Source organism: Harpia harpyja, chromosome W (genome assembly GCF_026419915.1).
Source record: "Harpia harpyja isolate bHarHar1 chromosome W, bHarHar1 primary haplotype, whole genome shotgun sequence".
NCBI lineage: Eukaryota > Metazoa > Chordata > Aves > Accipitriformes > Accipitridae > Harpia > Harpia harpyja.
Window position 1 is genome coordinate 17,698,312 of NC_068968.1, and position 26,963 is coordinate 17,725,274.

At 38.7% G+C, this 26,963-nt stretch overlaps 1 protein-coding gene across 2 annotated transcripts; it reads right to left on the reverse strand.

The window, feature by feature from the left end:
* On the reverse strand, positions 1–26,963 carry LOC128136229 (protein fem-1 homolog C-like). 2 transcript variants are annotated; one of them, XM_052775462.1, is made up of 3 exons: positions 26,940–26,963; positions 25,066–25,789; positions 1–9,359 (listed from the first exon to the last, which is right to left on the reverse strand). In XM_052775462.1, exons 2-3 carry the CDS (start codon positions 25,607–25,609, stop codon positions 8,050–8,052), a joined length of 1,854 nt encoding a protein of 617 aa, XP_052631422.1. In that variant the 5' UTR covers positions 25,610–25,789; positions 26,940–26,963; the 3' UTR covers positions 1–8,049. The 2 variants fall into 2 exon arrangements, with proteins under 2 accessions (XP_052631422.1, XP_052631421.1); XM_052775461.1 differs by lacking the exon at positions 26,940–26,963 and adding an exon at positions 26,784–26,895.

Below are 26,963 nucleotides of genomic sequence, written 5' to 3' on the forward strand. Positions count from 1 at the left end.
CCCCCAAGTTGGGTCTGGTTTTGCCTGTGACCAGAATTGGTGAGTGATCCCTCCCTGCCTTTGTGTTGACCCACAAGCCTTTTGTTATATTTTCTCCTCCCCATCCCGCTGGCTGGGCTTAAACCACAACAGCAATGAACTATATACACACATCTTTTGATTTAATACAGGCACACTTGCTGGGCTCTGCCTTGTTAACTGCACTGGAATAGCTTAAGCTTCTTAAGTTGTTGTTTGGTACCCAACATGTGTTCAATTTTAGCTAAGTCCAAGAGGATACCTTTCAGTAGTCTGCAGTGTTTAAGTGCTTGGGCAGGAGACAAAGACTACAAATTATAGGAAGGTTTTTGTTTCTTAAGTTTGGTGGGAGTTTTTTGTTTGTTTGGTTGTTTTTTTTCTATCCTTGATTAATAAAATACCCACCTCCATCCAAAAGCAGCTAACTTCCTCAGTTTGAATAGTAACAGCAACATTCTCAGAACTCAACCATCTGAACAATTACTGAATTGCCTCTCACTGTGAGCTAAGAAATCCTTTATTGGAAGATGCATCATCAGCCATCTTTCAAAGAACATATAATAATAAAGAAAGATGTGAACAATATCACTTGACCTTTTCTTCTTGAGGTCTTCATTCAATTTTTTATAGATAAAGGAAAGGGGTTGTTTCAGTTGTCAAGAAAGAATTCCCAAGTTAAGGATGTGCATTCCTTCCCCGTTTCTGAAGTTACTTTCTTGAACAAGAATTTATTCAGCATCAACTTTTCTGAAATTGTTGCACAATGCCTAGAACATTTTTTGTTTGTTTCTGTCCCTGCTGGAGTATTTCCTCACTTCAGGAGTTCTCTTTTATCTGAGTAGATTGCTGAAGAGTGGACAGTGCAGATTAACTCTGTCTATAAGATACAAAGTTCGTACTGAGAGGCCTTTTATAGAAGACACTTCAGTGAATTCACATCAAGCACAGGAGGAGATCACAGAAATTTTTAGCACCATGCCAGAGAATGCTTCAATGACTATACATAAGTTCTTAACTACTAGGAAGAGACAAAGCTACCATCTCTACTTTTGTTTCTTTTCCTGGGGTTGAAGTTTGCTAACATTACTGAAGTGTTATTTCAGATTTCTTTTCCAACCTGGGACTTTATGATATGTGAGTACAGACATTGATGCTTTATCTATAGTAGTTGCCTTGCACTGCTTTTTGCCACCGATATAGTAAGGACAGTTCATTTTCCCACTGAGCATTCTTCTAACATCTCGCCACCACCACCATCACCCCCCCAAATAAAATTTACTATTGCCTTGTAAGTGATCCTGGTTTTGCAGTAGCAGCATGCCCTTCTTTCATCACTGAGAACTTTTCTTCCTGGCTATTTTCTGCCATCATAGAAAAACATCACACTGTTGAAGACTAAATGGAGCAGGGTTCAAGGAGTTATTAAGAAAGAGTAGCACCCCAGCAGCTTGTCTCTGTACCATTTATGATTAGAACAGTACATTCAGACACCTAGACTGGTACTCATCCTAGCTCCCGATCATAGCCCAACTCAAAGCAGGCAGCTGCCTAGATCAACACACTGCTGCTCACTTCTGGAGAACAGGAGCACCTATTGCATTCTATATAGCTTGCTCACCACGTTCACTGCCCCCTGCCCTTATTGATACCACTGATGGAAAGATCAAAGCATGCAGGAGGGTGATGGCTGCTATGTACAGGGGAAGGAAGGGGCCTTCTAGCAGCAGCATGAAACAGCAACCTGATGGATAAACTAGTGGAACTTGGGAAGACACTGGGGAAGTGACACATTAAAGGCAGATTTTTCAGAAGCCACAAACTGCAAAATCAGCACATTTGAAAGAACCAAAGCATATGAAAAGGTGCTTAAACAAATGCAAAGCTTTTAAGTACCTTCTGCATGGGAGGAAATCTAGTGTTACTGATTCTATGATGAGATTTGCTTAGACTTATAACAGCTTACACCACCAACAATTGCATAGTACTCATCCACAACCTCACCTAAGACAAAATACATTGTGCAGAGTGAATAGGAAAGCCTAAATTTCACACTAACGAGGAGACTAAGCAACAATGTAAGCATCCTTACCTTGTTTAAAGAACCAGACAGATGAATAATAGGCAAGCAAGCTGAACCCTGCATTTCTTCTAATCCTCTTATTTCCTAATACCATTTAGAAATAGCACAAACTGCTTAAGGCATGGTAAGGGCCAAATCTTCCCAAGTGCTTCCCATTTCAATATGGGCTTTGAGTCAGCCACAGCTGTGGCAGAGGAAGATTAGGAAACAGGAAACACCTGGGAGCAATTGGGAACAGTAAAGAGACAGAGAACACAATGTGAAACAACAATGGAATGGCTAGAAAAGGGTCATCAGAGGTGGGGGGAAATTTGAACTCGTAGGTTTTTATGTATGTTTGAATAGCCACCATTCCTCATCCTCTGCACCAGACTTTCACAAAGAACTGCACATCACTGGCAGAAAGGGGCTGACTTGTTTGGCAGCTGATTCCAACTAGCAGTGCAACACAAGGGCAGATGGAAGAGGCAGAGTGGACAGCTGAGTTCAGTGGGGGTGAAGGCAAGTCATCACAGCTGGAGAAACACTTCTGCACAAAGATAATCAGAGAGAGTTAGAAAATTAATCCCAGGCATGGACAGAGATGACAGATTTTGCATAGGCATAGTTTAGATAGCCAGCAGACACTTCTGGACTGAACATTTATCATCATCTGCAACTGCAGAGAGATGAATAATGATGTGATTCAAGTTCTTTGTTTCCTAATTAAGAGAATCTGTACTTGATTCATTAAGTCATCTATGTAACAATTATCTTACTGTGAAAGCTCTGGACCAATTATCCTCACACAGTGCCTCATCTTCTTGATGCTGTTTGTTACCAATTAAGAATAAATCTAAATAAACTCTGAAATAAAGTGTACACTGCCTTTTAAGTATGACTACTGTGCATAACTATAAAGATCTCAAAATTCTGATGGTAACGTTTAGAACGGAAGACTTCTGAAGACCTCTTTAATAAGGATCTTGCCATAATTCTCTCATCCTTGGAGTATTTTTTTTTCTCTTTTTAAATTATGGAAGCAATAGGGAAGAGACTTCAAAAGCTATACAAAAAATTTAATTTGTCCAACTTCCTTGGAAAATTGTCTGTTGCTTATTTATTACAAGATCTTGCTAGTTACTTTTGTTTATGCTATAAACAAACACTACTATGTTTTAACGGAGTTAATAGCATAATCAACTGCATTTTCTAGAAAAACTGTGAAAGTGTCTCCTGTATCCTCCAGTTTAAGCCTTTTCCTTACTACTGCCCATCACCAGAATTCAAAGGTTTGGCTGGACCATCATTTGATAGTAAGAGAATGAAACATGATAGTCTATTTAAGGTATAATAATTAACAACAAGAAGATCAAAGTCTAAAGCTGCAGCATTCACATTTAACTATTCATACTCAACTGAAAAAGAGGTTTAGCAACCAGTATTACAGTAACCCTAAAGAAAACAAATATATCGACTCAGACAGGTGTTATCCAAAACATATTTTTAATGCAATCTGCATTTAGAGCCTAAAGAGAGTAAGAGCAAAGAAATATATTTCTTATTCCTTTTTTTACATTATCATTGAAGCTAAATTAAAAAAAGAAAATGCAGTATTTTGAATTTATAATTGAAATATTTCAATTACATGGAATTTCCCTGCACAGGAAGTCTTTGTGATAGAATGGAACACAGAGTTAGTTAAAACCAAATGAACAATAACTTTTCATTCTGCTCACTGAGGGTTCAACATTTACTTTCACACCCAAAGCAAAGATTTGAACAATGTAAAACAAACTATATTTAAGTCTAGTATGTCTCCATCATATTCCTCAAAGTTACTTTGAAGCATTAAATACCATTTCATTGTAGTCACAGAACTTAGTGTTAAGTCTTTGTACTCGTATTTGTCAATATTTTAGAGTATAGCAGGCATTCCACTCTAATTCAAAGCATGAGGAAGCTATTTCCAGAGTAGTCATATCCTGACACTATTAACTTGCAGTTGATGCAAAACTGAGGTGGCACATCGTCTTTCCTATTAAGGTTTTTATCCTTTTTTTAACCCTTTAGTAAGAATTTTGCTATGGCATTCCATTCCTTCTATAAGATAGTGTTTTATAAAAGCGGAATGAGTAATTTCAACCAGTTTCAAAACAGTTATTAAAAGAGAACTTTTGGTATTTAGGTAATATATAAAAATACCTCCTATCTAAGGACTGTTGCAGAGTATACATGGAAAAAATAACCATGCTGTTGCCTTGCATTTTAAAAAGTGCCTTTATACCGTGTGCTTAACAATCAGAACCTCAGAGACACCACAGACAGCTGGAATCTCATTACTGACATAAGTGATATAAAAATAGGAATCTAATTTTAGAATTTGGCAAGAACAGCTTTTTTTTTTTTTAAACCACAATACTTTTCATCTTCCTGGCTGAAATATTTTCAGTGGAAGCCAAAGAAGATTAGAAAGAAGAGTGCTTTGAGTATTTATTAAAAAAAAAAAAAAAAAAAATCCAACTTCAGAGGTCTCAACAAGCAAGGGGGTATCAGTATCCTTGTCTTTAAAAGTACATACCTGCAAATTATTTAATCAATTTTTAAATCTATTTCACCCCCACAGGGCATACAATTTTTTCCTCAATGTTCTCGATATGTTTATGGGTTGGCAGCTCTGAAAAAGCACTTTTAATCAGAAAAAAACAAATGGGAAGATAAGAACAGAAAAAGAATGAGTTAATAATATGACAAAAAAGGATAACAGTTCTGTGTTCTGAATGCTCTTCAGTTCCTTGTCCTTACTATAGTTTGTGTTCAGCTAGCAACACTACTGCATTTAGTATCAACATGTTTCACTAAAATAATCTTATTCCTATCTCTGAATGGGTAATAAGACTAAGAATTAAAACAAAACAACAAAAAAAAAAACCCAAAACACACCACACAAACAAAAACCAACCAACCAAAAAAACCAACCAAACAAACAAAAACAACTAGTCCAGAAAGTTAGTATCTATACTTAAGTGGAGACATTCCTGGTTTGAATTAGGGGCTGAGGGGGCAAAACTGCTACTACCCATTAGCACTGGCCATAGTGGCACAGACATCTCAGACAGGGCCTACTGTCCTTACCCTCCTTCCCAATCAGCAAATCCTTAACTAATCCGTAACATTACCCAACATACGCTCTGTACCGATTTCTTTTAAAATGAAGCAAAAATTAAATGGGGGTAACATACACATACAGGGTTAAATAGAAAGTGGAATTAAATGCATTAACTTATCCATCTGGTCACCTAAGCTTGAATATCTGACATCACAGTTAAGAATTCAGCAGATAGCCTCATGACCTTGCAAAATTAAATTCTGAATGTAGGTGATAATCTTTAGGATTGATGTGTATTGGCAGATATTTAGACAGAATTACATACAGTAAATCAGTACTTCATAAATTAAAAACAAATAGAAAACCCCAAAACCTAAGTAGCTAACAATAAGCCCTGTAAGGCCTGGCAATTTTCACTGGATTTACACATATTAGATAGTGATATGCTTTCTATTCTGGGGTGTTTTCCATTCAAAACTTTGCTAACAATAGCAGCACACACTACCATAATTTTTTAGTTCTATTTCTGGACTAATAATCTCTAAGTAACTAACTTTAAACAGGATATTATACAGTTATAAAGACAAATTCAAATCGCAAACACTAAAGAGCAGTACAGATTCCAGAGTATAAAACAGTAATCTAAAAATCCCTTTCTCTGTGACCTATAGAAAGATGACTTTTTTATTACTTGAAGTATAATGCTTTTTATGGCTTGAAGTATAATGTGGACCGTTTCTAGCGTGGTATGATTTGAGTACACGAACTTACAGAGTAGTAGAGAAGCATATAAAAAATAAGAAATACAAAATCAAACTACTTGTTCTCACAACTGACAACTTGGGTGGCATGTAGTTTAATCATTACAAATCAGAAAAAAAAAAATCAGCCAACGTAATAGAAGTTTACTGCTGCACATTTGCAAGAGAAACAAATAGGATTTCCTTATGCTCAGATTTTCATACAATATAGGTATGCCATGGGATAAACAGGTGAAAGTTATTTCAAAATAAGAGTTTGAAAGTGGCAGTATACAAACAGCACTACTTTCAATATCTCTTTGTTTAAAAGCATCCCAATATTTTCCCCAAGAATGGCTAAGCTTGTTGGCTCCACGCTGTACACTAAGAGAAAACCTGAAACAGCCAAAAAGTAAGGATTATTTTTTTTTTTTAATATATACACTCTTTTATACTCTCAAGACATTCTTCATCACCTTAGTTCACAGAAGAAAAATACTCCAACATCAAATTTAAAAAACCCCTCCTAAATAATTTTTTTCCTTGACTTAATTTGGCTTTTAAATATCTCTATCACCAACAAAAGCCTAAATCAACTTGGCAAGAAACACATTTACTGCCCATCACTGAAATGAAACATCAAGTCAACAATATCTAATATGCTAGAATACTAAACTATATTCTACTCAACACAAATTAATTTCACTTAGACATCTGCAGGGCTAATATGCCATAATAAATTCTACTATTAATCAACAGTAAAGTGTTGAATTATATTAAATACCTGAATCTCACTCTCCTTTATTAAATTCTTTTATAGATTTCTTATCAAGTCAAAAGAGCCCTTTCTGTTGTAAAAGTTAAGCTATTATGCAAATATTATAAAAATAGTTACGTTTAATTAGAAGCTATATATACACAACAGAACTGCTTTTTCTTTAAGTACAGCTGACAGATAAGAGAGATGGAAAAAACATGCATTTATAAAGATATTTAAAACAAAGAAGAGAAGACACTGCTATAGAATTTCTATTACTCTGGCATACAGCCATTTACTATGTTATAATGATATTGATGATGCCTATATTTCTGGACTGATAAGCATCGCACCACCAACATGCTTTAGTTTCTTTTGTAGCTAAAGAAGTTGATTTGTAAATTGAAACTATAGCATGCATTTCATCTATTTCTCATTAGAGTGTATCATTGAGTTTGAGGTTCAACTTTAAACAAACTTTACATCTAGTCACGTAACCAACACAAGCAAGACATTAGTGCAAAAGGAAAGCTGTCAGTTGTATATGATGAGGACTCTTCCCCCAACTGCATGATGTGAGAACGATTATCAGATTAAAAATTCAAGTAGATTACCATGAGAACAAGAGAGATTTTCTTCTCCCAAATTTAGCACAGATTTCCAAAGGATCAAGAGGAAAGCAACCCTCAGTTACAGCTAGAATAAAAAAGTTAAACCCCAGTTCAGAAAGGTGATATGTAGCTCCAAAATTTGTCATGCTATGAAGGCAGCATTCTCAAAAAGAGCTCCAAACAAAACTGCAAATCAAAATGGGCATTTAAGTTGAAATTGGCCAACTGCTGCATAGAAATATGTTCACACACAACAGTCACATTTAAGTCAGTGCATAGAGAAGATAAAAAGCACTTATGGTAGTTGCAAATGTTAACAAGTCTATACAACTCGCACAGTTTAACAAGTCCATAGAAAAAGAATAGGAGTAGAAATACTCAAGCAAAACCAAAGAAAGATGACCCTCCAACCATATAAAATCCACACAGTTGTAGTAAAAAGACATCAGTGGAAAATATTCAACTCAGTCCTAAACACCCAACAGGCAAATAAGACCAGGATAGACAAGCCTTTGGCAAACAATTTTAAGAGTCTAAATACAGCACTGCATTTTTAAATAATCCACAAAATATAATAATATGACATATTCAAATATTGGTTAACCAACTCTGCAGATGCGATGCTAACAACATTTTAGCCAATGAGAGCAAGATAGAGCAAACTAAGGGAATACTGGTATATCACAATAGTGCTCAATAAAAAAACATTGTCACCAAGTCATGCTTCAACAGCAGCACTCTGGGACTGCACACTATTATCTATGGAGCAAAACAAATTTCTCTAGTTTTTCAGGAATGTGCCCTGCATAGCATATGTTATGATTCACTATAACACGAGCAGCAAGACACTGCAACGTAGTATGATTTATAGGCTGGATTAAGTTTTTTGCTATTTTCTTTTCATCCAGCAAATCACTAGCAGTTTGTTTATGCGAGTTTGTGGCATCAAAGTGTGAACCTGACTTGATAAGAAAATTCATTATGCCTGGATGGTTGTTCAGTGCAGCAATATGTAAAGGACTATTGTTATCAGAGTCTCTGACATTTATATTAGCACCACATTCCACCAGGATAGCAGTAACTTGTAGAGAGGGGAATTTACAAATTGGGTAGCGACCCACACATGTAGTATTCTTGTCAACAGCAAGGTGAAGCGGACTGAAGTTATTCTTCCCTCTAGGCTGAAGCTTAAGAAACTTGTAAATAGTCTGTTTCTTAAAATGCTCCTGTTCTGAGCTGCAAGGTACTTTTTCCATCAAGCAAATTAAATGCAAAATGATTGAAAGGGCTTTGTTCAGCTGTATTGGATCAGGAGGGCACTGGATTTGTTTCATGGCCCGCTCTATTTCAAGAACACTTTTGCACAGTATACCCATGAGATCATCAAATGTAACAGTAGTGCCTAGCAGGCCTTTTGCCCTGTCCTGCAGCATGAAGGAGAAGAGTTCAGCAAATGATAGTAAACTGCTGGCTGTCATAGGGCTCAGCGGATCTAGATTGCTCTGCTGCATGTCCAAAGCATATTTCCATAAGTTGATGCATCGCTTAAAGTTTCCAGAGTCTGCACAGACAGCACCTCTATATCTAATATAGTAGGATGTATCTGGGTGAGAAGGACCAAGAATACGTTCTCTAATTAATAGTGCTTGCATTCTCATCTCATCAGGATCTGCAATAAGATTTTCTAGCTCTTCTGAGCTGTTTACCTCTTTAGCATAATCATAGGCCATAATTAGTGTTTGTGACACAGGTTTGTTCAGGATACTAGTCCTATCACTGTATCTCATTTCCATAGCTTGCTTCCAGTATTTCAAAGCACCAAGCAGATCTCTCTTTTTGTCCACAAATGTTGCTCCTAGAAGTTCCAGAGCATTTATACATTCTATCTTACTGGTCTGTTCATGTTGGGTCAGAAAGTCCACAATATTTGTGTGGCCTGTCACACTGGCTGACAGAAGGGGAGTCATTCCATAGCCATCCTTTTCCATCTTAGCACAATACTTGAGAAGCATCTTCATGATCTCTAAACTTCCAGATTCTGCACAGTCATGTAATGCAGTATTTCCTAGCAAAAGAAGAAAAACAATTACATAAATCATAAATTATAGTCCAAATATCACCACACTAATAGTTAAAAAAAATAAAAATAAAATCTGTTTTGACATCTATAGACTATGAAAAGCTTAAACAACAAGTTAAAACATTCAAGACCTGATTAAAACATCAAAGCTACCAGACAGTTATACAAATCAAAATGCTTGACATTATTACCCAAAAGAATTAAACAGATTTTAAGGACACTTATGTCTCATTATTCAAAACTTAAACCAGAATTCTCTACTACATGAGCAATTTTGTATCTGCTTTCAAGTATAAAACAGAAACCTAAGCTTGCCATCTTAAGCGGTTATATTTTCCCTTCTTCCCTTGTCAAATTTCTTTCCTCCCTATCTCCATCCATGATAAAAAAAAACAAACCAAGATCTGTATAAAAATTAAAGCTGTGCTAACTCAACATTGGCCTCGTTCACCTCTACACTGTACCTCTTCCTCTCTCTTTCATCCAAAGCCTTTGATTAAAGCGTTCCAAGGTAATAATCATACACAAAGGCAAATACAACTCATCGCAACAGGCCCTTCATCTCAGCTGGGGCCTTGGAGACTTCCAGAATATTCTGAGGGACCTGCTTATTTTGTCAAGCCTATGTATACACACAGACAAACTATTCTTAGTACTTTTAGGTCTTTATCCTGAAGTCCCACATTAACCCCTCTGCTCAGGATTCCCAAAAGAAAAAAAAAAAGCCACCCAAAAAAACACACCCACAAAATCCATAATGCCTTCAACACACAACATGCAGCCATTTGTCTTAAGTCTTATCATTTACATTAAGATTATTTCTCATTAAGAGAATGTGCAATGTCACACTAAAGGCATTCAGGTAACGCTCGCACTACATGGTGAAGTTTCCAGCAAGCACTAGTGCCACCTGACTGAAAAACATATTTGCAGCAAATTAAAATGAAAACATTGGACGCCGCAGTTAAATACTTAACTACTATGCTTCAAGTAGAAGAAAGTTTTGCTTAAGAACATATATGAGTACTTCATTGGGGGAGACAGGAAGATGGACGACCAATAACTCCCCCCCCCCAACATAATAAAGCCTCTGGTTGATTGCTTTTAAAACTACACAATTTAAACCTAGCTTCTTTTTCATATATACTACAGATTCAGGCATACCAACTTTTCAGTCTCCCACTACATTAACATGAAAATAATTAACAGCACACCCATGTAAGAATCCCACCCCCCAATTAAAATGTCTTACACCACTAGTCTTGCAAATTCTGGTTTACTGGCCATCAGATGATCAGTATCTTGATATAGAGAACAAACTGCTTATTGCTTAATGATTGTCTCTCTGTAACTTTACATACCAAGGACTGGTGTTTGTCAAGGATTAAGCCTGTCAGAGACTGGTACTTGGGAGTGATGAGCAAGAAGAAGCCATGAGCAATCACAAAACTTAATTAAATGTTTGATGAATTTACGATCTTGTTGAGAAGGCACAAGCAGAGGCCTTGCTTGAATAGATAGGGCTGGAAAAGATAACAACTCCTGCCTTTGTTCTCGTCCTTGCAGATAATTTAGCTTAAACTAGCCATATGGTTTTACATCACTAATGAAAACTTAGATAGTAAGAGCACTAACAAGCATTGATGTATCAAAACATGTAAAGGACCATACTGCGCAGAATCACCTAAGGAGGGTCAAGTAGCAGACAAGTGATGAAGACTATGGATGACCACCAGAGGACTCCCGAAGACCACCAGAGACCTTCAATGTGCCTGCATAAAGGACATTTGCATATGCTAATAGTTTCCCGGAAAACTAAAGAATATGTATAACATTTCTTGGAAATCTAGTGAATATGTATGTAGAACATGTACTTAACCTGCACAATTAGGCCCGACGGTGTGCACGATAGGTGGAGCGATCCCCCGTGCATCCAGCGCTGCCAATAAAGAATACCTACTTAATAGTTAATCAAACTATTGTGTTAGTTTCTTTGAATTAATCTGTTACACCATCAGCAAGTTTCCACATTCTCAAATGAGACCTCCTTTTCCAAGGATTCCGTACATTCATAGTCATCTGATTTGGCTTTTTAAAAGTTCAGAGAGAAAGTTTCCTAAAACTTCCTCATTTGCATTTTTGGCAGGCTTTTTTCTATGCCAACAAGACACTGATTTGCAGTGGGCTTTGCTGTTGTATTTCTAGATTTATAACAGAACTGAAGTAAGTAGGGAAACAAAGCAGTAGTCTTGAAATCTTCAGCTGATGTTTGGGAAAAGTGCATTTTTGTAGGTATACAGCCTCCTGATCTCAACGGTTTAGATTTACCTTCATACATTTTCTTAATGTGCCCCCCCCCCCAGCTCTGATATCTAGAATGTGCAGTTCACTCTAATATAAAGAGTGTTTAGTCAGTAAAACTCAAATCAGTCCCTAAAGCATGCCTGAGATTTGTCGTAAAAGCTGAATGCTACATCAAAATAAACTGAAAATAAGATGGAGATAAAGGCTTTCCATTAACAAATTCTTTCTGCCCAGAATGTATTGTTCATGCTGTCTTAAATAGGTTAAATTCAAATGCAAAAATATTTGAAGTTGGTACATGTATATATCTATCTACAAGAAAAACAAAAAAAAGACTCATATTTGTTAAATACATTTCAGAAATAGAAATTTTGTTCCTTGTTCTCATTCCAATTATAAGAATCTGAATTAAGTTTATACAAATAATCTTGGTATCTTCTAGCTTTTGACTTCACAGCATTCTTATTTCCTTTTTAATGAGAAACTTGGTAAGGGGATATGAAGTCAAAGTTTGATAAAAAAAACAAAACAAAATTCAGAAATATCTGGTGAAACCATGACGACTGTCCTATAAATTCAATACCTACTTGTCACCAGCAGAACCAGATGCTTTAGACCCACAATGCAAACCTCTTATCCTATCTTGAGTTAGATTATCAAGTAGTAGCTTACTTTTATCTTCTGTAGATAAACCACTAGGATGAGAACAAGCGTATCCAAGAGTTTTACGAGTTTTAGTATACAGCAGAAGGATGTATAAACTCAAGGTCTATTTAGATGAAAGTGTTCTAATGGGCACAGAACATTTTGCCTCTTTTCCCCTGCTAATATTCCAACAATCCTCTCTTCACTTTCTCTTCCTGAAACTTTACATGTAAATTAATCTGCTGCTTCTTCCTTAAACTTGCTTGTGGACCATCAGAGGAAGAATTGACAGCACATTTCAAAACTTGCTTATCGCTCTCAATTCCAGTAACCAGAAAGACAGTAGTAAGGAGGAACAGTAGTTATTCAAGACAAACCGAGTCTCAATCTAAGCACACTGGATAATAAGAATTTAGCTACCACACTAATCAAATTCATACCAAAGGGGTGCAAAAAGCTATTTTCAAAAGATTATGACTAAAGGTTAACAGGTTTTTACAATTACAGTAGAACAGAAACTGTGGTCACATTTTGTCCCCTCAAACAATTTTTTAAGTGCAAGTTTCAAACATTAAAAAAAAAAATCCAACCCACAAAACATTAGATTTTTTATTAACATACAGTGAGCTTAACTTGCTGTCATGGTTTAACCCCAACCAGCAACTAAGCACCATGCAGTCACTCACTCACTCCCCCCACCCAGTGGGATGGGGGAGAAAATCAGAAGGAAAAAGGTAAAACTCGTGGGTTGAGATAAGAACAGTTTAATAGAACAGAAAGGAAGAAACTAATAATGATAATAACAATAGTAAAATGACAAAAATAATAATAAAAGGATTGGAATATAAAAAACAAGTGATGCACAATACAATTGCTCACCACTCGCTAACTGATGCCCAGTTAGTTCCTGAGCAGCGATCCGCCCCCATCCCCACTCCCCCCAGTTTATATACTAGACATGACATCACATGGTATGGAATACCCTGTTGGCCACTTTGGGTCAGCTGCCCTGGCTGTGTCCCCTCCCAACTTCTTGTGCACCCCCAGCCTTCTTGCTGGCTGGGCATGAGAAGCTGAAAAATCCTTGACTTTAGACTAAACACTACTTGGCAACAACTGAAAACATCGGTGTTATCAACATTCTTCTCATACTGAATCCAAGACATAACACTATACCAGCTACTAGAAAGAAAATTAACTCTGTCCCAGCCAAAACCAAGACACTTGCCAAATGTTCTTTTTCCAATACATTTCTGAATAGTGACCAACTATTTTACTATCACTTACAAAAAAAGTAAGTTGAGGAAGACACCCCACACAAAGTAGCACCCAAAATCATCTGTTAGATCAAGACTCATGAAATTAAAACCAGGTCTTAATAGGAAATGATTTTCAGTCTCAAATACCCTAGGCAATCTTTGTCACTAATGGAGCGTTAAGTCAGTGACCAGAACCTTCACCTATAAACTGGTCTGGTCACGCTACAGTTTCTACAGAGACCAACAAAATTTCCAGTTACAGGAACAGATATTTTTCCAAATCTAGGTGGATTAAAAGTTTGGTTTGTCAACTGTAGTTTATTAACTATAACTCCTTCTTTCTTTATTACGGAAAACTCTTCATACCACCAAATTGACAAGCATGAGGCCTTTAAATTCCTAAGATAGAAAGGGATCAAAAGCAGACAAATACACAAAACCAGCTTGCCAATACACAGACACGTTATAAAAGTCACCTTGCTATGCTGGAGAAAGTCTAGTTAAAACTTAAGTATAGCTGTCAAACCAGAAGCAAATACTGACTGGCTCCTCAGGCCATCTGCACTTATGGAACACTCAGTGATGAAGCCAAAACCAGATTCATCTGGGTGTAGGCTGAGCCACCAGTTAGTGTAGCCAGTTTAGTTCAAGTCCATACTACCTCACTCACAGCAGAGCTCTGAAACACTAGAAAGGTCTTTTAGAGGGTGCCAACTCCAATACCAATCTAGACATGGCCTGGGATGAAAAAGATTCAGAACTACAAGTGTTTGCAGCAATGTATGTCAGAATCTTGCATTAGCTGGGCAAATTTAACTTTAACATTTAAATTTCAAAATATTAGTGTACATAGTTTCAGTTATATTTGAGGTGTTACTTAATTTAAAAAAAATTAAAAACTCTCAAAAATGTTTTATTACAGACCATACTGTACTTGTTAAAATACTAGAGTCATCCTTAGGTCACAACTATTTTATCTTTACATGTTATCATTCACAATCCTTTATTTTCTACCTTCAAGTCAATATTTAAGATATTAAGAGAGTCATAACATAAAAGCATATTAAAGACAAATAAATCAAAATGCACTAGTGACACGAAAGTTCTTACAATTGCTTCACAACTATTGATATACATCTTGCTAGCTTTGACAACAGGATCAATAGCAGCTATTCATATTACACGCTGTAGATCCATCACCACATAATGTTGCCCTTTACACTCTTTTATCAGTTACCAGATGTGTATGCTATAACACACTGATAGTGCAAAAATTCACACAAATTAAGCTTAGCCATTGTCTGCATAAATTCAGGTACAAACCAGCAGTTTATATGTTATTAGTTTACAATGCAGCTATGCAGAAGACATGGAAATATTCCTAAACCACCAAGGATTTTCAGTACTCTCTCTCCACCTGGATCGCCTTCATTAAAAGATTTGCTTTTTTATTAGTATTATAGTTATTTACTCAAACTATGGTTATTAACAGCATATCAGAAGTAGGGTAATTTTTTAGCTACTTATATTGTAGTAGGCCTTAGAGACCACAATTATTTCAAGCAATGCACAAACTAAAAGGAAAGCGATCACCACTAATTTTTAGTGGCTGCACCTCACTTCAGTTTGACTGGATGGAACAGCAGCAGGAAGGAAATATTATAATATAAGCTTCCATAAACTAAAAGTGGACACGGGCAGATAGATGGATATAGAACTGCCAACTTAAACAAAAAAATCCCCCCACCCAACAAAACACACACACACATAAAACCCAACCTTAAGAAATAACAAGAATTCCAGTCATCTACCTCGCAATTATCAAGTGTTAAATTTGAGGAAGAATTTAAGAGGACATGGCAGTTAGCCTTGATATCCAACTCAAGAACTATGTTCCACATTACCCATAAATTCAACTGTTCAAATATAAGGATGGCAAATCAACTATTACCCACTTCAAAAATACTATATTGTCTATAGTGACAAGAATAAACAGTGCCTGAACACTATCTATGCAATTCTGCAGTTAAGTCAATCCAATTTTTGTAACAAATTATTTCTTCAGTAAGAAATTAAAATCAACATTATATCTACTGCTGTATTAAAGAGGAAAAAGGCTGAAAAGAAGCAAACACCCTTTGAAAGTCATTCTCTTTGATAAGCAGCTAAGAGAAACATATACAGAGATGTTGGTCAAACTTTTAAAGAATTCTTTAACTTAAAGATGATTATTTCAAAGCAGACTTCATTAAAATTTTCTTAACTCATTTCTAATTCTTAAGTGATCTGCTGAAATTTGATCACATGTAAAAACTAGCCAATATTAGAACATGAGAAACTTCTCATTCTTGCACAAGAACAAAATTGGACTGGAAATATACTAATCATAACACATCTCTGCTAGAGAAGGTACTGTTATATTGCAATATATTGCATTGTTAATACTGTTTTCTATCTATATAAAACTCTACTATTTGCACTACCTAATAATGTTCTCTAATTAAAAACAAGAGCAAAATGGAATAATCCAAATCTCAAATACACATTCGGAAAAAAAAATACATTAAACCAATGTCATAGTTTCATTCTTTCATTATAGTCCTACTTTAACAGAGGTAGTATAAACATCACAGAACTAATTCCCTAACTATCCAGTCTTACAAAAACAAACAAACAAAAAAAAGGCAGCTCATCTAGGGAGGTGTGTCTAATGAGGTTGTGTCTTTCTAAGTCAGAAAGAAATTATTCTCAAAATAGGCTGGTAGCTTGTAACATGGAAAAGAAAGTAAAGCAGTGACACAAAGTGATTTGGCTTGATTTGCAACCACTATTAGCTACATCTACTTCCTAAAATTTGCAAAATGCTTAATCAAATTTCTGGATAGCAAAACTTTTTAAATTTGAAATTTGATTTTTTAAAATATGATAGCAGTGTGATATCATACCAAAGATCTCTTCCTGAAAATACACACTCAGCTGCTGAACTTTACACACTGGTCAAGCCTTCAAATTAAATATTTTTTTATATGTTTAAAATAAACCACATGTATATATTTTTGCAGCCTCACAGAAGAAATTAATCACCTTCATAAAATGAAGCTGTTCATAAAACACTGAATTTTTTTTTTTTTAAGCAGAGCACTTGAAGTAAATAAGTCCTCTAGCAGCTTTACTGATCTTTAAAAAAAATTTATTGATACATACATACAAATATAGGCAGTGCAAAAGAAAACTGTTTTACATCTCTACATTTAATAAACATGACGAAGGAAAATTAAAGTTATGCCTTCCTTTTAAAAATAAATTAAGTAAAAATTGCAAATAACCATTAACCTCAACAAGTTGTTCCATGTTCTGTAATGGAATAATTGTTCCCTTGGTCACAAAACTCCTTAATGATAATTCGTATTACCAAGATTAATAATACAAAGTGGCAATAATGTATAAGATTACGTGAATCATTTAATTTCAACAGGAACTACTTTTGGCATCTGAAATTCAATAATTTATTCCTTTAAACTGCACCTTCTTTTGTTATTTTATTTATAGACATTGGTACTGAAGTTCAGTTTCACATAGCAGCACACACAAAATATCTACAAATTGCAGCGCAGAACATAGTGTAATATCATCCAAAAAAGAAAAACAAAAACAAAAAAACCACACAACCCACAAAACCAGACAGACACAGAACACTTTGAGAACACAGCCTTTATTCACAAAGGAAAAAAGTGTGTTTGGAATTTTTTTCCTTGTTTTTTCCAAAATGAATCTTGGCAAACAGACAAGACAAACTCAAAAGAGAACAAATCTGTCAGATTCCTTGATGTTTACTGCAAGGGAAGATTAATTTTTTCACATATACTAATGTATTGGGTTTGCATGGCAAGGTTCTGGTAGCGGCAAGGGGGCTAGAGGGGTGGCTTCTAGGGGAAGCTTCTAGCAGCTTCTCACATGTCCAACAGAGCCAATGCCAGCTGGTTCCAAGACAGACCCGCAGCTGGCCAAGGCCAAGCCAGTCAGCAATAGTGGTAGTGCCTCTGTGATAACATATTTAAGAAGGAAAAAAAAGTTGCTGTGGAACAGAAACTGCAGCCAGAGAGAGGAGTGAGAACATGTGAGAGAAATAACCCTGAAGACACCAAGGTCAGTGAAGAAGGAGGGGGAGGAGATGCTCCAGGCACCAGAGCAGAGATTCCCCTGCAGCCCGTGGGGAAGACCATGGTGAGGCAGGCTGTCCCCCTGCAGCCCATGGAGGTCCACGGTGGAGCAGATATCCACCTGCAGCCTGTGGAGGACCCCACGCTGGAGCAGGTGGGTTCCTGAAGGAGGCTGTAACCCCGTGGGAAGCCCACGCTGGAGCAGGCTCCTGGCAGGACCTGTGGACCAGTAGAGAAAGGAGCCCACGTTGGAGCAGGTTTTCTGGCAGGACTTGTGACCCCGTGGGGGACCCATGCTGGAGCAGTGTGCTCCTGAAGGACTGCATGCTGTGGAAGGGACCCATGCTGGAGCAGTTCGTGAAGAACTGCAGCCCGTGGGAAAGACTCACGCTGGAGAAGTTCATGGAGGGCTGTCTCCCATAGGAGGGACCCCATGCTGGAGCAGGGGAAGAGTGTGAGGAGTCCTCCCCCTGAGGACTAAGGAGCGGCAGAGACAACGAATTGACCGCAACCCCCATTCCCCATCCCCCTGCGCTGCTGGGGGGGAGGAGGTAGAGAATCCAGGAGTGGAGTTGTGCCTGGGAAGAAGGGAAGGGTGGGAGGAAAGCGTTTTAAGATTTGGATTTATTTCTCATTACCCTACTCTGGTTGATTGGTAAATTAAGTTAATTTTCCCCAAGTCGAGTCCATTTTGCCCATGATGGCAATTAGTGAGTGATCTCTCCCTGTCCTTATCTTGACCCACAAGCCTTTTGTTATTTTGTTATATTTTCTCTCCCCTGTCCAGCTGAGGGGGGGGGGAGTGATAGAGTGGCTTTGGTGGGCACCTGGCATCCAGCCAGGGTCAACCTACCACAACTAAACCACACCGGTCATACAGCAAAGAGTGTGCATCCACATAATCCCCCTACTTCTGGGTCTGCCAAGTCTGTAAAAAAATTCCACCCCCAGTAGGTTCGAGTATTATGCTTTTCAGTTTCCCACATAAATAACAACACTGAAATAGTGCTAGTCCTTGATATAGTACTACTATATGTATAACCTTGATAAGGTACTCAGAGACTGAGGTCTATATACTTCTAAACTTTCCAAAATGAGCAAGTAAACTGAAGAAGCCTCATCCTCCACATTATTTTACAAAGCCATTATAATCAAATACTGCACCATAGCTAATGGTATTTAACATCAAGATTTCAAATCATAGCATTATTTTGCATTTTCAAAATACATGATTCCCTCTAACTTTTATGGTCATATGGAGTATGATAGACAACAAAAAATAGGGTTTCCACCCCAACGTTCCTGTGCAGATCTCGAGATACCTAAATGAATGCCTAATCCAGCAGTTCTCAAATTTTCTAATACTTGGGGGTGGGGGGGAAGGGAAAAATCAGTCTTTTGGCTAGCAGATGCGTCTGTTAACAACTGAAGGGAGACAGAGGTAGTAAAGACCACCAGTGAAACCCAGGAATATCACCTCAATGAGAAAGAGACCACATTCCAAGCAACTCAGCAATGGAGTTACAAGCCACATTCAGAGAGGGGGAAAAAAAACAAAACAAAACAAAAACCCTGCCTTTCAAGTAATTATTTTTGGCAAAAAGAGTCCTTATTCCCTGCACCATTACGTACACACCATCCTGGCTATCAGAGCTTGTGTACTTTATCTATAGTTTAACTTCTTAATTGCAGAAAGAAGGAGAATGAACCTCCATTATTAGAGCAGGTCTGATGGAGAAGGGATAAAGCATAATGCAAAGTATCAAAACACGCATTGTGATTTCTCAAAGTGCAAGATCCAAGTATTATGTCTGGCGTTAGACTAGAGGTGTAACATCTCTTTAAAATGGTTTGCACGCAAAATATCTCTGTTGTGGAAATTAAATTAATTTTAAATAGAAAATCCAATTCCAACAACCACAGCCTCAGGTAGATCACCAACAAAGCCCAAATCCGTAATTTCGAGGCCCAGCAAAGACTGCTATCACTTGAATTACAAGAGCAAGCATCTCCGCCACCCTCCCACACCACACAAACACTGACTAGCCAAAAGACGACTGCACAGAAACACATCAGCAAAACACTGATCAAGACTCCAGAAGTCTATTAACACTGTAAGGGAGCACTAACCTTTAACTACAGATCATTGGCAGGCTTCACAATGCAGCAGAATAGAAAACTGCATGCAGCCAAAACACAGAATGTTCCTCCTGATCCAAGCACATGAATAGATGGTCTGTACCTCATTCAGAGTTTAGTTCTAGGGTTCTTCCTCCTCATGAAAAAAACTCAGGTTTCTGCTACTACAGTATTATCCATACTATTCTTTATTTTAAGAGAAATTTTTATTTAAATTAAAAAAACACACAACCAAACCAAGAAAAAACTAATTTGCTGTTAGAGACCTCTGTTTTATACCAGTGAAATATATCAAGCCCTGTTAGTTTTAACCTGCAGCTTCTCAAACCAGGAGTAATCTACTGGAAAAGCCTCTGAATTAGGATGACAATACCGAATTAACTCACATTGGAAGCATTGCTTTAACTACTGTCTGCTTTTCTAAAAAAGTCTTTAATTCCACAGGTATCTTTGCTATTTTCCACAATTCTAAAAGAAGAAAAAAAAAAAAAAAAAGAATTTTCTTATCCTGTTGTCATGGTTTAAGCCCAGCCAGTAACAAAGCACCACAAAGCCACTCGCTCACTCCTCCCCCACCCCAGCCCCAGTGGGATGGGGAGGAGAAAATATAAAGAAAAGCTCGTGGGTCGAGACAAGGACAGGGAGGGATCACTGACCACTTATGGTCATGGGCAAAAGACAGGCTCAACTTGGGGAAAAAAATCAATTTAATTTACTACAATCAAATCAAAACAAGGATACTGAGAAGTAAAACCCAAATCTTAAAACACCTTCCCCCCCACCCCTCCATCCTTCCCAGCTCAACTCCACTCCTGGTTTTCTCTACCTCCTCCCCCCCCAGCGGCACAGGGGGATGGGAATGGGGGTTGTGGTCAGTTCATCACACCTTGTCTCTGCTGCTCCTTCCTCCTCAGGGGGAGGACTCCTTGCTCTTCCCCTGCTCCAGCATGGGGTCCTTCCCACGGGAGACAGTCCTTCACGAACTTCTCTGGCATGGGTCCTTTCTGCAGGCCGATCTTCTGGCACAAGCTGCTCCAGTGGGGGCTTTCCCATGGAGTCACAGCCATCTTCGGGGGCATCCACCTGCTCCGGCATGGGGTCCTCCACAGGCTGCAGGTGGGCATCTACTCCACCGCTCACCTCCATGGGCTGCAAGGGGGACAGCCTGCCATCTCACCACGGGCTGCAGGGGCATCACCTCCTCCAGCGTACCTCCTCCCCCTCCTTCTTCACTGACCTTCAAATCTGCATAGGTGTTCCTCTCTGTCCTGGTTTCAGCTGGGATAGAGTTAACTGTCTTCCTAGTAGCTGGTACAGTGCTATGTTTTGAGTTCAGAGCGAAGAATGTTGATAACACTGATGTTTTCAGTTGTTGCTCAGTAGTGTTTAGACTAATGTCAAGGATTTTTCAGCTTCTCATGCCCAGCCAGTGAGAAAGCTGGAGGGGCACAAGAAGTTGGCACAGGACACAGCCAGGGCACCTGACCCAAACTGGCCAATGGTGTATTCCATACCATGTGACGTCCCATCCAGTATAGGAACGGGGAAGTGGGGGGGCAGGGATTCGCCGCTCGGGGACTGGCTGGGTGTCGGTCGGCGGGTGGTGAGCAATTGCACTGCGCATCATTTGTACATTCCAATCCTTTCATTATTGCTGTTGTCATTTTATTGGTGTTATCATTATCATTATTAGTTTCTTCTTTTCTGTTCTATTAAACCGTTCTTATCTCAACCCACGGGTTTTGCTTCTTTTCCCGATTTTCTCCCCCATCCCACTGGGTGGGGGGGAGTGAGTGAGCGGCTGCGTGGTGTTTAGTTGCTGGCTGGGGTTAAACCACGACACTCTCACATTCCAATCCCCTCCACCACTGTAGGTTCCCCTTCTTAAATATGTTATCCCAGAGGCATTACCACCGTCGCTGATGGGCTCGGTCTTGGCCAGAGTGGGTCCGACTTGGAGCCAGGGGAGCTTCTAGCAGCTTCTCACAGGAGCCATCCCTGCAGCCCCCTCCCCTGCTACCAAAACCCCACCACACAAACCCAAAACACCTGTTTATCACTGGGGTTTTTTCCTCACTTGCACTGTTCACATGACAAAGTATTAAGAAAATCCTTTGTTTCCATTTCTGTGGCTCATATGTTCTTCATAAAAGTTTGGGGAAAATGTAAAAGTCAGATCTGTAAAACAGTGGCAAGAACAAAGACAACTAAATGCTCGTATTTTAAATTCAAAACTATTGACCATCTTCTGCAGTATAGCACTTGTCTAACCCCAAACATCTTGTTACCTCCTTCTTCACCATCATCGCCTGTTAGATGGTGCTAGACCTATACTTTACATCAGCATAGTATCCTACCTGAATCAGACTCAGAAATCATATTCTAGCTGTACTTTTGCACTTCCACAACTCTCCTTCCAAAACATCTGCATTCTGAATTTTAGTAGTCCAAAACACAGTTGCTGGATTATGTCTGTATTTTAGAAGCAGGACTTGACTGCATGTTTTTAAACTACTCTTTTATACCCCTGCCTCAACTGTCATCCTGGCTTTTAGATCTCTCTGAACTTACCCATTTTGTCATCTCCAAGTATTTGGATTTTTCCCTGGAACGGTCAACACCTGAAAACATATTTTCACACTTTTCCCAGCTCTAGAATTCCCCCCATTTTTTAAATGTGAATGAAGTCCTATCTTACAATAAGAAAGTCTACTGGAAAAGCCTAAGGGATAGTTTGAGTAATTTTACCCTCTCACTCTTTCCCTGGTTTCAAGAATAGCTGGAAGAGAACCTCTAGTAATCTCCCATAACAGCATTTTTCAAAACATAGTAAAATTACATTAGTTTTGTTCTTATAAGAAGCTTTATATTTTAAAATGCAACAACAGTAGCTAAAGCTTTTGCATCTTTCACAGGGCAGTAGGCTTTTCCATGAATGGCCCAGAAAGGGGTCTAGTTTAGATACAAGTATAGCAACAACTTTAACTATTTGAGCAGAGCACTAAGTTCTCTTCATCTCCCTACCACAAGCACCCCTACTCTCTGTCAAGAGTTGTTAGACAACAGGGAAGAGTAGAAACTGAAAGCAATAGACAGAGACTTTGAGGCGGAATATGACAATGTAGAATGAAACCTATTGGAAACATTCATTTTGAAATTAATAGCTAGTGAGCATTCTTGCAAAACAAAGTTCAGAAGGTTAGTTGTTGAGCCTCAGCCATTGCAACACCCATACTGTTGTAATATTTAAGGCTACCAGTTTTGGTCAGTTCTGCCTTTCCACAGATGACTTTCAGGGTTTATAGCACTTTCTTTCTCTCTTCCTTTAGCTTGTCACTGCTTATTTAGTAACTTCAGAGACCAGACCGCCTCACGATGCCAAAAAAGTATGCTCACGTCATATCAGAGAGGAGCATTTGTTTCCAAACACAAAAAGGCAGCGCATACTTGACCAATAGATATATGTATACACATGCATTTGTACACACTGTAGTCCAAGAGATAAAATGAATTTTTATGAGCTAAAACATATGCAACTTTTTTTTATTATTATTCAAAAAATAAGGATCAGTTAATACCTTAGGAAGTTTTGCTCATGTGCCTCAGTTGTAAGTCACAGAAACTGAAGGAAGCAGAGAGAAGAAGGAAATAAGATAATAAAAAAAAACCCCAAGAGCAGTGAGAAAATCCTCAGGAGTGCACAGCTGCCATTCAGTCATTTAAACAATAAATAAAAATAATGCACTAGTAAAGTGAATAATAAGGATGAGTAAATTAAAGCCTACTCCACTGACACAAAAATGAGGAATAAGAGATCCACAGATTTATTTTTTTCCTGTTACATCAGATATTTAGCAGCTCTGCTCTGTTCATACCTACCATATAAAGGGATGAGTTTTAAACTAAAGATAATATATATTTTTATATTTAGCTTGTTATTCCAAGAACCCAGTCTAGAAACATGACGTTTTTATCCTATCACAAGTCCATGATTCATAGGCAACCTTAAATTCTTACAAATAAAGATTTATTTTGCTCTGCCCACTTCTATGACAAATTTTTAGTTTAGCTTGCTTTATATTAAACCCACATAACTCCATGACTTGCAGAAAAAACGCATATTTAACTGAACAGCTTTTTCAAAGAGATTACTCTCATATTTGGCATTTAACAATATTGTGCAGTAAGCCAAGTACTACAGGTTTTTCTGTCAAAATATACTTAAAGTATATTATACTGTTAAAATTTTAATTAGCCAGAAAAGGGCAACTGAAGTATTATGCTACAGAAAGATTTATTAGCAGATTTATTATTAATAAACATATATTAAAAAAATAAGCTGCTGAGACACAATCCTGGCTCAACAAGCTAAAAAGTTAACTATAACCTGCAATAATCAATATGCTTTTTAGGCCAATATCATAATCACATACAAGTTTGAGATGTAACAAAAGCCAGCAATTAGAATAAGAGGTCCACATAAATATGACCACAGCAAAAAGGACATAAGTCTTCACTTTGAACAACGTGTCAGGATAACTGTAAACAGAGGCAAACAGATGTTCTTTGTGATCTGTGCACCACTGGAAATCTTTCTGTTGTGATCACAGTCACATGAAGCTTCATTTCCTTAATTCTAAAATACATTTTTGTTTACCAACATTGAAAAAAGGTCCAAAAATATTCAAGAATTTGAGGGAGAGGAGGAGTAGAGAGCAAAGTGAATTCTTTTCTACATTGGAAATGAATAATCTTCTCCTTTATGCATCTTTCCCTATTCTAGTCTTAGTGGCACAGGCAAATTTTATGTACAGCATGTTTGGTTTGTTAAGAAACAGTACAAAAAACATCCTAAATTTTTACACAATATACGCTCATATATTTATTACTACACAAACCTGCTACAAATAGGAGTTCTCGGCAAAAGTCAATTAGCTTTTTGCACATGCATAAATGCAAAGTCTTTAGATTAAAATGTATCAATTTAGAATTACATTTTATAGCCAGTATTAAATGAGTATGCTGAAAAAACTTGTAAAAACATAGCTAAATACACTTCATCTCTTACTGGAAAAAACATTCACATTATGAGACTAGAGGAATATTTTTGGATGTCAGTCTCCTAAAGAACATGAGTAACTTCACCCCTATTTACTACAAGGAAAAATGAAACATTGAACTTACCTTTAACACTTTTTCTGTTAACATCAGCTCCTTTTTCAAGTAAATACTGAGCAATTTCTTTGTGGCCTTTGTAACAAGAGATCATCAAGCATGTATGCCCATGACGGTTTGATACTTCCAAGTCTGCTTTGTGCTCCACAAGATATTTTACTATTTCCAGGTGACCATCAAAACAGGCAGCTCTAAGCGGAGTTGAATTTGTTAGAGTTGTGTTGTTAACAGATGCACCATGATCTAACAGACACTGAACCACCTTCAAGTGGCCAGCAGCTGATGCTGCCCATAATGGCGGAGCTCCCTCAATGGTCTCACCATCAAAATTAACCGAACCACCAATTTCTATAGAAGCAGAGCAATAGTCCAACAAGTATTCCACCAAGTCAACGTGCCCATAACGGGCTGCCATCAAAAGTGGTGTGGCACCATTGGTTTTTTCTGACATTAGTAAGGCCACCTCTTCTCTGGTTTTGCTTGCCAGTAACTTGGAAAGGAGCCGCAGCTTGCCATCACGAGCTGCATTGAACACTGCTGTCTTTAGATCCATTTAGTCTGTACCTCTGTTTCCTGAAGGATACACACCTGCCTTTTTCAGTCACAAACAAAAGCTTATTAGAAACACACAGCCCAAACAGAGCATCCCCAACTTTTTCTCAGATCAGGCAGATGGGACAACACGGAGACTCTGAACGAGGTCCTGACAAAGCACAGGCTGCACTTGATAACTCTGCAAAAGAAAAGAATTCTGGATGTTTTTACCTTCTGCTTCTCAAATAAGTATATACATTTTTCTACAGCTATACTCAAACAAACCACTGGTTGTGGTGCACCAACATCCAGCTGCCTTCTATAGGACTTCCCTGGACTGCACAGTACCCCTTAAGGAAAGATGTTGAGCAAGAAGCCAGATCCTAGCAGTGCGCTATCCGTACCATTTGCAGGAAAACGCTTTCCCCTCACAACATAACAAACCGTACACTTGTATCAACTTCTGCTTTTAAGCACAGCCTAAGCAAAGAACCATTAGCACCCCCCCCCCATCCCCTCAGGTCCTCTGCGGAGCCCCACGCTCACAGACACACACGCCCCCGTGCTACCTCCACCCTACTGGCAAGGGAGCAAATTCAGAGCCTGAACGGAAAGACAAAACACGTCCTTGCCACAGTCGTTTGATTTAGTATCAGACACCGACGAAACCCTGAACTTGCTCTTCCACCACAACCACCCTCAGCCTGCCCAAAGGCCCCCCCGACCTACAAATCTCCTCCTTCAAGACCACACTATATTTGCCTCCCACCCCAAAGCCGCCTACTCCCCCAGGATTATCCCCCGATGCCTCCCTTCAGATCGCCCCCCTCTTTTCCACCCCTAGTCCAACAACCACCCGCCCCCCACCTCTGGGCAACCTCCCCATACCACCCCAGGGTCCCCAAAACCCCCTTCCCAGCTCCCTCAGAGCCGCTTCCCACACGACCGCTGCGACAGAGTGGCTGGCCTCCACCACTTGCCCGGAGACGGAGAGGAGGAGGCGACAGCAGCAGCAGCAGCAGCAGCAGCAGCAGCAGCAGCAGCAGCAGCAGCAGCAGCAGCAGCAGCAGCAGCACCACCACCACCACCACCACCACCACCACCACCACCACCACCACCACCACCACCACCACCACCACCACCACCACCCCAGAGAACATATCGGCGAGGAAGGACCCAAGGGCGCGGGCTACCTTCCCAGGACGCCACCGGCTCTCTCCCGCCGAAGCCACCCTCACGCGGAAGCACCCACCACCTTCCACCCTCCGTCCAGCTGCTCCATAACAAACCAGTTCCCACAGCGACTAGCCTCCACCACCAGCCCTACACCTGGGCGCAACGGAACCTACCAATCATATCCCGGCCACCGCCAG